This window comes from Corythoichthys intestinalis, chromosome 9 (genome assembly GCF_030265065.1).
Source record: "Corythoichthys intestinalis isolate RoL2023-P3 chromosome 9, ASM3026506v1, whole genome shotgun sequence".
In the NCBI taxonomy this organism is placed as follows: Eukaryota; Metazoa; Chordata; class Actinopteri; order Syngnathiformes; family Syngnathidae; genus Corythoichthys; species Corythoichthys intestinalis.
Genome location: NC_080403.1, coordinates 42,160,161 through 42,172,281, shown reverse-complemented (window position 1 = coordinate 42,172,281; position 12,121 = coordinate 42,160,161). Strand labels below are relative to the sequence as shown.

The window sequence follows — 12,121 nt, the reverse complement described above, 5'->3', positions numbered from 1 at the left end:
AGTAATGGTAACGGCATTGCCAAGATGAGAAAAGTAATTAATTAGATTACTCACTATTGAAAAAAATAACGGCGTTAGTAACGCTGTTATATTCTAACGGCGTTATAAACAACACTGGTCCTAAGTGTCTGTTTGTATTGTGTTTTGGAGAAGCATATGAGCACTTGTGTAATTGTTAGAAAGTAAAGTTGTCTTATTTCTTATTTTTAAAGACACCACACACATAAACCCATTCATGTAACAGCTTAGAATCTCCTTTCAACACAAACTCCCATTCACACTGTAAATTGTCACACAAGAGTGCTATGGAATTGGATTGTATTTATGAACAACTGTTTGATAAAGAAAACTGATTCATAACAGTCTGCCTCCTCTCCATTTGATTTTTTAGTTTAGTTTGTTTAAAGAAAATAAATGAGTCATTGACACAATTTATATCAGTGCTGTGCCAACAAGAAAAAAAAACTGTCAATAAGCAGCACTTTTTTTTTAATTTGAATGAACAGGACTTTTGTTTGATTTGTTTACTGAGAAATTCCTTTTATGGTTTATACTCAGAACCTTTATTGAAAACTTTAGATTTATGTATGTAAACATTACCGTTGTAGAATATACAATTAAGTCAGGATGCTGTAATAAAATATTATTTTTGAAGGAAATAGTCATCCATGTTGTTTTCATTGTTACTTAGAACTAGGGATGTCCCGATCCAGGTTTTTGTACTTCCGATCCGATACCGATCCTGGCCAATACCGATACCGGCCTATCTGAGCATGTGTTAAAGTTTAAAGTTATTTACCCTCCTTACTTAGTTTTCAGACTCATGTTGAAAAGGGTTTTAGGACTCTTGATAACAACTAGCCAGCTGAATTAGGTGAGTTTGAATAACACACAACGGTTGGTAACAAGAAACTGACCTGCTTATTCAGTGACAAACACAAAACATTATAAATAACAAACAGAAATGGCATAGTCAGTCAGTAAAACGTGCAAATAATATTGTAAATTGTCTTAAAAAAGCAAAACACACAAACGACCTCAGTGGAAAATCCCACAAACCCCCCAAGCTATTAGATGCTTTTAATGTTTCGTGCATTAGTTACAATAATTGTATAAAAAGCCTCTCAGGTTTAAATAAACGACTATTTCAGTATCAAGTTAACATTTTAAAACAGTAAATAAAATAACCAAGTGCCCATTCTGTATCAGCAGCTTTAAACTGCATTCAATGCATTTAATTTTGCGAATCAACTGTTAAAGTTAAAATTGCTCCCGTTATTCCATAATTTCCCCTTCTGTCTACTTTCGACATGTTAAAGTTTTAAAACTGTTTTGAAGATAGATTCAAGTCAAGATTTTGCCGATTTAGGAGTATTTTAGATAAAAAGTTAATTAGGTTCGCTTGGAAGGTTCACAACAGCCTACTAGGGAAGTCTCCTGCTTTAAGATTGCGGCTGTTTACTAACGGATGTAGTTTTCCATACTTCAATGTTGCTAACGCTGTCGAGTCTGTCATCCAGCATCTAGTTCTATATACATATGATATCTATTATCAACAGTAAAACAATGTTGACGTAGTTTGTAGCGGCTGTCAGCAGCAGTCAGGTATTCTTGTGTTTTTTATCCAGCGGCATGAGTTGAGCTAAAGCCGTGAGTCGAGCGTTGGCATTACCCGGGTCTATGACAAGCATGAGGTTTACTCTCGGGACGCAATGCGGTCCGTTTCTCATTGCGTCCCGAAGACCGCGCTATGTATTAGTTCCGCTTTACTTGACAAATTTCAATAATCGAAATTTGGATGTTTGTGAATCGTTCTCGAATCTTCCACGGCCGAATCGCTCAAGAATGTAATGACGGCTGGGCATGTTGTACCGTGGTTCTAAGTGTTGGATGGTGCGTCTTTACTCACAAGAGATAATGGCTCGTCATCCAGAATGAATTCTTCGGCAATGACTCTTGTTATTCCCTGGGCTTTGGGACTGTCGAGTGCCAGTTTGTCACGCATAGCAAAAGTTTCTGCCGGTGTTAGTTGCGTAGGACCTTTCTTTTTGTCTTCGGTTTTCTGAACATACTCCTTATATTGTTGGTGGTATTTCGCTAAATGCTTGATTAGGTTGGTTGTATTAAAACTTCTTACAGCTTTACCACCACGCTTGACTTTATTGTGGCATATGTTGCACTCTGCCTCTTCGTCTTTGTCGTCCTTTAAGGTGAAATGATCCCACACAGCTGACATTTTTACCGATAAAGTCTCTCGGTAAATTGGGAGACGGTAATGTAGTGTGTTGAAGGTGTGCCGTAAAATGCGGACCGGATTTTAGGGAAACCGAAGCAAAAACTGGAATGGATTATGTAAATTGGTGTGTTGGAAAACCCCGACCGGAAAAAAACTGGATCGGAAGTCTGGATCGGAATTTTTCCTGTGTCGGCCGATCCGATACCGATGCGCATTTTTTTGCCCATATCGGCGTCCGATCCGGTCCAAATATCGGATCGGGACATCTCTACTTAGAACATGCCTAAAACAGCTTCAAGTTCAATTGTGAAGGTAATTGGAAAAAAAGTGACATTTATCTGACTAATCGATTCATTGTTTAATTAATCGTTTTTTGAGATACTGTTGCCTTTCTATCAGCTAGATTCAGTCTGGGCATTCTCTTCTGATCTCGTAACAACAAGGTTTTTTCATCCATAGAACTGCTGCTCACTTGATGTTTTCCGTTTTTCAGACCATTCTCTGTAAACCGTAGAGATGGTTGTGCGTGAGAATCCAAGTTGATCAGCAGTTTCTGAAATCCTCAGACGAGCCGATCTGGCCCCTACAACCATGCCACGTTCAAAGTCATTTCAATTCCCCCTTCTTCCCCATTCTGATGCTCAGTTTGAACTGCAGCAGACCGCCATGACCATGTCTACATGCTTAAATGCATTGATTTCCTGCCATGTGACTGGCTGATTAGAAATTTGCATTATCGAACAGGTTGACAGGTACGCCTAATTAAGTGATCGGTTAGTGCACTGTATATTATGCCTGAAAGATTGGGGGGGGCGGGTTGGATTTTACCTGCAGGTCCACTTCAACAGTGGGGAGGCAGCATATCAATATCAGGACCTATTAGTTTTTCCTTGTGGGGAAAATTCAATAGTAATACAAGGAAGTTTTAAATCAGTTTACTTGCTTTCATTCGCAGTTTCGCACTAATGCCTTTTTCCACCTTCTGATTTGACGTCCAGAGTCACCTCACACTGACATAAAGGCCTCTTCTAATCACGAGCAGCTGACAAAGCAGAGTTACCAGAGGCACTTTAACCTCGCTCAACGTTTTCAAGGGTGTTACACAAGCAAAGTTCGATTATACTAAATCAAATTCATTAATTATTTTAGGCACAAGTTGCTCCGAAGGCATTAGTTCGGGCTGTTTGGGGGGGAAAAAAAGGGGGGGAAATCAAAATTCATAAAAGCGGTGTTGGTGATGAGGTTGTAAGTTGAAGGAAGCGTGAACATGAGGCAGGCGGACAATAATGCTCACCACACAGGTTGCATTTCGGCCTAACAAAATATTGCTGATAAGTTACAACATAGACAGTCCATTTGAAGATAGATTAGCACAAAGAAAATATAAAAAATAGGGCTGTCAAATGACTAAAAATTTTAATCGAGTTAATCACAGCTTAAAAATTAATTAATCGTAATTAATCACAATTCAAACCATCTATAAAATATGCCATATTTTTCTGTAAATTATTGTTGGAATGGAAAGATAAGACATAAGACGGATATATACTGTACTCAACATACTCTACATAAGTACTGTATTTGTTTATTATGACAATAAATAAACAACATGGCATTAACATTATTAACATTCTGTTAAAAGTGATCCATGGATAGGAAGACTTGTAGTTCTTAAAAGATAAATGTTAGTGCAAGTTATAGAAATTTTATATTAAAACCCCTCTTAATGTTTTCGTTTTAATAAAATTTGTAAAACTTTCAATCAAAAAATAAACTAGTAGCTCGCCATTGTTGATGTCAATAATTACTTAATGGTGTTGAAACCCATAAAATCAGTCGGACCCAAGTGCCAGCAGAGGGCGACATAACACCAAAAAACACAAGTAACAAGTGCACATGACACTGTGCTGTCATTTTAATCTGTTTGAGCGGGGCATGTGCGTTAAATGCGTCAAATATTTAAACGTGATTAATTTAAAAAATTAATTACCGCCCGTTAATGCGATAATTTTGACAGCCTTAATAATAAATTAATAAAACCCACACACAGTGACAAATAGTTTTCCCCTTCGCCATCGTCTATGCAAATGAATTGGGCAGTTGTATGAGACATAAAAGGTTTGAGGGCATGTCAGTAAGTTTTCAGATAAATCTAAGAACTTACCAAAGCCTTATAACACAATTTAAATGTCTTTCCTCCCTTGAAACTAAAACGTAAATAATGTTGTATTAGTCATTCTTCATATGATTTGTGCTTCTGTGACTGTTAAACATGTTAAGATTCTGTGATATGATTGGCCTTTGCGCATAATTCACTGTAAACTACATTTCCAGAGCAACAAGGACAACTTTATCTGTAGATCATTATCACATAAGCTAATTGCAAACAACCTTGCTGCTTCCAAGTTTGCTCGGACCATTTTGGAGAATAAGCTAGAATAAAATATGTCTTTTATCAATCATGATCTTCATGAAAGAACATATTTTAGTCAGCTGTTGGTAACCAGAAGACTGATGAACTATGAAGACTAAACAACTTCAGATATGTGCAATTTGTGGCTAGCTGCCCCGAGAGATACAAGTCTCCAGCATGAGAACTGAGGGTTCCGCTTCCTGTATGAAGAGTATTTATAGCAAGTTCACCCAAAGAAGCATGTCAAGGATTCTTTTATGGAAAGCTTTTACTTTTTCCAAATCAAATCTCCCCTGTGCTATCACTGATGAGGTGGATGCATCTTGAACATTGTCAGTGGCATCCCTGTTTGAAGTCTTGCGGGCAGGGAGGTATTGTGGCTGTTGCCAAAGAAACACAGCACAACACATGGAGCAGTGTCTATCACAGAGCTCTCAGTATAAACACACCGCAGTTAGTGGGAATGATGTAAAACCTCCGAGGACAATTTCTTACCTCTGAACTTCTTGGGAGGGTTGTTGAGGTCCCCTGCATCAGGCTGAACCACACAGCGGTCATCCACCAAGCTGCAGATTGAAGTGTATGACAACACTGTTAGGCTCTGACCAGAAAACTTTAATGTTAGACATCTTAGGAAATAGGGGTGTGACAAATTGATACAGTGATATATCGCGATACTTTGAATCCCAATGGGTTATTGATATATCATTTTAAAAAGATGTCACTGTTTTATAAAGGAACCAACAGGTCAAAATGGATTGGACGTCTAGTGCCATCAGTGGCACTAAAAGATCAGCATTTACAGCCAGCCATCCTAGTTTGAATGAATTAGACATCTATCGTTGTCAGTGGCAGACTTTGAGTTTAAAAAAAGACTATAAGGGCACTTTCACACTAGACCAGGGGTGGGCAATTAATTCCACAAAGGGCCGAAGTGGGTGTGGGTTTTTGTTGCAACCCATTTAAGAGGACACCTTTTCACCAATCTGCTGTTTTACAAGTGCAATCAGTCGATTGCAGTCAGGTGCTTCTCATTTCTGCTGAAACCGCATTGGTTAAACTATCTGTGCTGGGTCAGTTGGAACAAAGACCAGGACCCACTGCGGCCCTCGAGGACCGGTTTGCCCACCCCTGCACTAGACCAAGAGGGCCAGGGTCCAGGTGGAGAGCTACCTCACAGCCACACTTGCAAATGAGGTGTTGATCAGGTTTAGCATTTACACTGCACCAACCAAACCAGCGCCCGACTCCCTCCTGACTCAATGCCGAGCGAACTGGAGTATATAAAAAATGTATAGGGGAAAAATTAAACCACGTGCTACCCTAATTCACACAGGCGTGAAATCGCTCTCATTTTTATGACTTTTTGGACTGTCAAATTGTCACCACTTCCAGGAGAGTGAAACTCATGAAACGGCCGTCCCAAGAGGCTTGGCCTTTCTATGCCACTGTCACTCTCTCACAGTACATTCAGCAACACCATGCAAAACACAACCACCACAGTAAAACCCGATTTTGTGTATCAAATGCACCTGCTTAGCGCAGCACAAGATTTGGCCATGGCTAATTGTCTATCATCTTGCCATTGTTGATTCTGAATAGCGTATACGCTGTACTTCCGCATCCAAGACTCCCCGCGTGTACAGTCACAGCCTGGGTAGCAGAAGTAGAGCCTGCTCCGAATGCATTCACAAGCGCAGCAGGGTGCGCTTATCTTTATTAAATGCTTCATTGAGTGAGTCCACTTAAATCCACTTACGCTTTGATGCTCACACTGCTGAGAACAGCCTCTCACTTACATAAAGAATTGCCACAGCACACTACCACTAGTGTTTAACAAGCTAGACGATGATTGAAACTTCTTCACCTTCGATGGTAGAGCTACCAAGCTTCTCTGGGAAGATCAAAGCTACACCCTTGTCAATCATTATTAACTTTATATAGCTAACTCCAGGGCACTGCTGACCAAGAAAAGCAGCAGGAGTGAGAGGCTGTACGAGAATGAAGCAGAAAAACATAAATATATTTTTTAAATAAACATTACATGTCAACTGTCAAAATATTGTGTGGCCACCACTACCATCCAGAACTGCCATTACTTTCCTGGGCATGGAGTTGACCAGAGCTTCACAGGTTGCCACTGGAATGCTCTTCCACTCCTTCATGACGACGTTGCTGCCGGATATTTGAAACTTTGCGCACCTCCACCTTCCGCTTGAGGATCCCCCAAAGATGTTCTCTTGGGTTAAAGTCTGGAGACATGCTTGGCCAGTCCATCAAATTTACCCTCAGCCTCTTCAGTAAAGCAGTGGTCATCTTGGAGGTGTGTTTGGGCTCATTGTCATGCTGGAACACTGCCCTGCGACCCAGTTTCTGGAGGGAGGGGATCATGCTCTGCTGCAGTATTTCACAGTTCATGTTGGAGTTCATGTTTCCCTCAATGGAATGTAACTCTCCCACACCTGCAGCACTCATGGAGCCCCAGACCATGACATTCCCACCACCATGCTTGACTGTAGGCATGACACACTTATCTTTGTACTCCTCACCTGGTCACACGTGCTTGAGATCATCGGAACCAAACAAATTAATCTTCGTCTCATCAGACCATAGGACATAGTTCCACTAATCCATGTGCTTTGTTGACATGTCTTCAGCAAACTGTTTGCGGGCTTTCTTGTGTACGGTCTTCAGAACAGGCTTCCTCCTGAGGTGTCAGCCATGCACACCAATTTGATGTAGAGTGCGGCGTATGGTCTGAGCACTAACAGGCTGACTCCTACTTCTTCAATCACTGCAGCAATGCTGACAGCACTCCTGCGACAATCTTTCAAAGAAAGCATTTGGATGTGACGCTCAGCACGTGCGCTCAGCTTCTTTGGACAACCAACCAGAGGCCTGTTCTGAGTGGACCCTGCTCTTTTAAAACGCTGGATGATTTTAGCCACTGTGTTGCAGCTGAGTTTCATGGTGTTGGCAATCTTCTTGTAGCCTTGGCCATCTTCATGTAGCACAACAATACGTCTTTGAAGATCCTCTGAGAGTTGTTTGCTATGTGGTGCCATGTTGGAACTTTCAGTGACCAGTATGAGAGAGTGTGAGAGCTGCACTACAAATTTGAACACACCTGCTCCCTATGCACACCTGGACCTAGTAACACTAACGAGTCACATGACATTTTGGAGGGAAAATAACAAGCAGTACTCAATTTGGACATTTAGGGATGATGTTTAAGGGATGTACTCACTTTTGTTGACAGGGGTTTAGATACTAATGGCTATATTTTGAGTTATTTTGAGGGGAAAATAAATTAACTCTATTATATAAGCTGCACGCAGACTACTTTTCATTGTGTCATTTTGTCAGTGTTGTCCCATGAAAAGATATACTTAAATATCTGCAGAAATGCGAGGGGTGTACTCACTTTTGTGATACACTGTATGGAGAAAGCAACCACGAACAAATTGTACAACCTCTCAATACCTCTAACATGCATTTGGCAAGTGTTAATTAATGTCCATTTTAATTCATTGAAAATCTTTGTGATTCGTTAAAAGAATAGTAAGTGCAAATCCAGGAAAAACAACAATAAAATGATACATGTCTCAGAAGCTGTAATAATGAATAAGTAGGAGTATTTTCCCTGTTCAAAAGATAACGTAATTAGTTGCTGAGTATAAATGCTATGAATCACGCTTTCCCATTTAATTTTTTTCCCTTGTATATGACTAATATGTATAGTACACACTGCAGAATCCCTCGAATAAATGCTGGTTTTGTGACCAGATTCCTCCAAAAGGCAGCAGAGTCACTTGAATTTTCGCTCGACAATTTTTACGTTGGGAGATTAACAGGTGAGCGTTTTAAAGAATTGGCTCCACCACCGATCTCGAAAAAAAGCTCCCGAGGCAAAAACCTTGCATGATAGGATTAATTAGAAATGCATTATTTCCAATGGTAACAAGTGTTTCTAAATCCAAACAACAACAAAACGGCTAAAGAGCTTCATGTTTCCAACTTGGTAAGAGAACTTCCATGTGTAAAATGTAGCTGGGTTAGTGGTTGTGCACGAAGGAAAAAGCAGCTGGCCAAAACTGGTATGACAATTTTGCAAATTTATGCACTCACATGTGCGTGGGAAGTTGTGGAACTCAGAAAATGCCTCAAAGCATCTCAAACAACTTATTCTTCATACAGAAGGTCATTCCATCTTTTTTCATTGACTGCAACCTGACTTATGGTCCTGGCTTTACTGATTTAGCAAATTAGCAATAGACAATATAACTATTTCCATCCATTAGCCACCTTCGCTCCTGCCATATTCAAAATAACATCAGTTTTCTTTTCTTCTGTGTTTTTCGTTGTGTGGTCAATCAGGAACAGCGCACTTCTTTAAGGTCATCATACCACCTGTTTTAATACCTTTATTTTGTGGGATAAACTGGAAAAATTACATGACTGTATCCCTCCTGTCCTACTCTGAGAGTGAAAAACGATTCCTCCTACATGTGCAAATACCAACCACCAAAGTTCATGACACAATTTCTGATAAACCACAACTAGTGTGAGAAAACTACTCAAGAATGACAGCCTGCAATACCCACTACCCCTTTTGTCTGTAAGAGCTCAAAGTTAGCAGCATTCAGCCAGAAAGGGAGTCAGAATTTAGAACTAGCAGGAAATTACTACCAAAAACAAGATTTTTATTGTTAGATAAGATTTCTGCTCAGGATAGGTTGTTGAATGGCACAAAACCAAGCAAGTCATTAGTATAATGAATGTACGTACTATACATGTTTGTAATATTATTGTGCAGAAATGGGAGGTAATGTACCTTTTCCCCTCTTCATTTTGAACCGTGGACAAAAAGTGTTCAACTTTCATGCATTCATCATCTGTACTGATTACCCTCACAAGAGTCACGGGGTGCTGGAGTCTATCCCAGTAGACTATAAAGAGGCAGTAGGGTCAAACTATGAAGATTTGCACTTTCATTTAAAAAGATTTAAGTTACCTAATCTTAGCCACTAGGTTAAATGCTATAAAATGTTAATGTTTTTTTGTTTTTACAATGCTCTTAACAAATCCTTAAAACACATAATTCCCACAAAAAAAGCTAAATACACCTATAAATTAAATTAGGAATGCATAAAAAACATATTAGCTCAAACAAAAACTTACCTTATGTTGGTTTTAACAGGAAGCAGCCGGATTCAGCCATGTTAAATGAATTATGTCATATTCACTGTCGCAACTAAAGGGCAGTGTATCCACCCAAATCAATAAAACTAAATACAAACACTTTCAAGACAAACCATTACAACGCCACTCTAATTAAACAAATACTCAAAGCAGAAAAAATGGATTCGAAGTTTTTTTGTAATCGAATTACTCGAGTTAATCAATTATTCGTTGCAACACTAGTACAATCTGAATAGTTTTTCAGCCAACGGCAGGTTACAGCTATATTAGGGCTGTCAAAATTATCGCGTTAACGGGCGGTAATTAATTTTTTAAAATTAATCACGTTAAAATATTTGACGCATTTAACGCACATACCCTGCTCAAACAGATTAAAATGACAGCACAGTGTCATGTCCACTTGTTACTTGTGTTTTTTGGTGTTTTGTCACTCTCTGCTGGCGCTTGGGTGCGACTGATTTTATGGGTTTCAGCACCATGAGCATTCTGTAATTATTGACATCAACAATGGTGAGCTACTAGTTTATTTTAATATAATATTTAATATACATTTTCTATAACTTGCACTAACATTTATTTTTTTAAGAACTACAAGTCTTTCTATTCATGGATCGTTTTAACAGAATCTTAATAATGTTATTGCCATCTTGTTGATTTATTGTCTTAATAAACAAATACAGTACTTATGTACAATATGTTGAATGTATATATCCGTTGTACGTCTTATCTTTCCATTCGAACAATAATTTACAGAAAATATGGCGTATTTTATAGATGGTTTGAATTGCGATTAATTACGATTAATTAATTTCTAAGCTGTGATTAACTCGATTAAACATTTTAATCGTTTGACAGCCCTAAACTATATATAATCATATTCACACCAATGACCTTCCACTTTTCCCTTCTGACAAAACTTCTGGCACTCTATTGAACCACCACAGTGCATAACCCCTAATTAAGTCGTAATTTGTATCTGTTTGTTCATAAATACAATATGTTGCACGCATGGAAATAGTGTCGTTTAATTCATTGACCGTTATCCAGGACAAGTTGTGAATGAAAAGACTGTATCTACAAACATCTTCCAAACTCTGCTCACTTCCAGGGCAAGTGTCATGTTTACCAATCATATGTGCTTACCCCAGGGTGCTGATGAAACCACTGGTGGACCCTTCTGCGTACAGGGAGCAGATGTCCCCGATGTGCAGGAAGCTGGACATTTTATCCGACATGTTGGACACACACTAAGAAACACCTAGAGCAAAGGGATCAAAACATTATTTTATATACATTTTCAACAATTGCTCCTGAATACAATGATTCTATTGAGTATTCTCCCACTGCTCGTTTGCCTATTCTTACCATTAGGCCAGTTAGGAGCAAATTTAGAGGTGAGGCTGATACAACCCCATGCATTTGCATGGGTTTGTAGGAAAATTCTGTTTCATGTTACAGCAATAGATTGCTGCTGGTTGAAGTCTGAATAGTTAATAATTAGGTCTGCAAACAGGAACCTGTGCACCTGCAACAGGTCCACTTTGCTCCATCTGGCGAGTCTCTTACTGAGTAGATCCAAAACAATGGCTTTCACAGCACGGATGCCAAAACATTGAAACTGCTGCATACAAACAGATCATTCTCCTAGCATTGGCATTTTGATGGAGTAGAAACAACAACACCTGCACAATTCGAGGTTTTTGTCTGAGATTTTAAAATCAAGAAGCACAAACGATAAGAGCGCTGGTTGACTTCAAAAGTGGGGAAACAGTGTTAGCCATTTATGGAGCGCACTATCTACTCTGTTCAGAAGAGGATGAAGATAAGGAAAAGAAGTTGAGCCCAACTTTACCTCGGCGGCAGTAAATGCTCGGATGTTCAGCTGTTTGAGGGCCAGCTACGATAACATGACGGTGACCCCACTATCCCCGAGCGATAGTTTGAGCCAGTGGGGAAGAATAAGCCAGAGTTTGTGGCTGCTCGGCTGCCGAGTAGGTAAGCAAAGAGACGGACAGGCGTTCTTCTGTGCGCCGGGTACTCTGATCTGCCGCAGCCGTTTGAGCTTGCTGTAGCTGCCACTTCTTCCCGCGCGGCGGCACTGTTGATCTCTGGGAAATGATGTCCACTTCCGAAAGTATTCTCCGAGAAACCTATGGCAATTACCTACGCAGTCTGCATTGAAATTAAACGTATGCAATAAGTATTGTTCGTAAGATACACAATTACATTCATGTAAAAAGGCAGTACCACTTCCAGCCCCTTGGGGTGCA

The 12,121-nt window shown here is 39.6% G+C and overlaps 1 protein-coding gene across 5 annotated transcripts in view; it reads right to left on the bottom strand.

Moving 5' to 3' along the window:
• The window catches only part of LOC130921337 (inositol 1,4,5-trisphosphate receptor type 1), a 156,628-nt gene extending 144,683 nt beyond the window's left edge, over positions 1 to 11,945 (bottom strand). For 3 of the 5 annotated variants that reach the window (XM_057845083.1, XM_057845085.1, XM_057845084.1), the window contains exons 1-3: positions 11,704 to 11,942; positions 10,995 to 11,109; positions 5,145 to 5,215 (exon numbers count right to left, since the gene is read on the bottom strand). In XM_057845083.1, coding sequence (XP_057701066.1) covers positions 5,145 to 5,215; positions 10,995 to 11,086 — 163 coding nt within the window. In that variant the 5' untranslated portion in view covers positions 11,087 to 11,109; positions 11,704 to 11,942. Of the gene's footprint in view, positions 1 to 5,144; positions 5,216 to 10,994; positions 11,110 to 11,703 lie in introns of all 5 variants that reach the window. The other 2 variants (XM_057845087.1, XM_057845086.1) reach the window with 2 other exon arrangements.
• Positions 11,946 to 12,121: the final 176 nt, after the last annotated feature.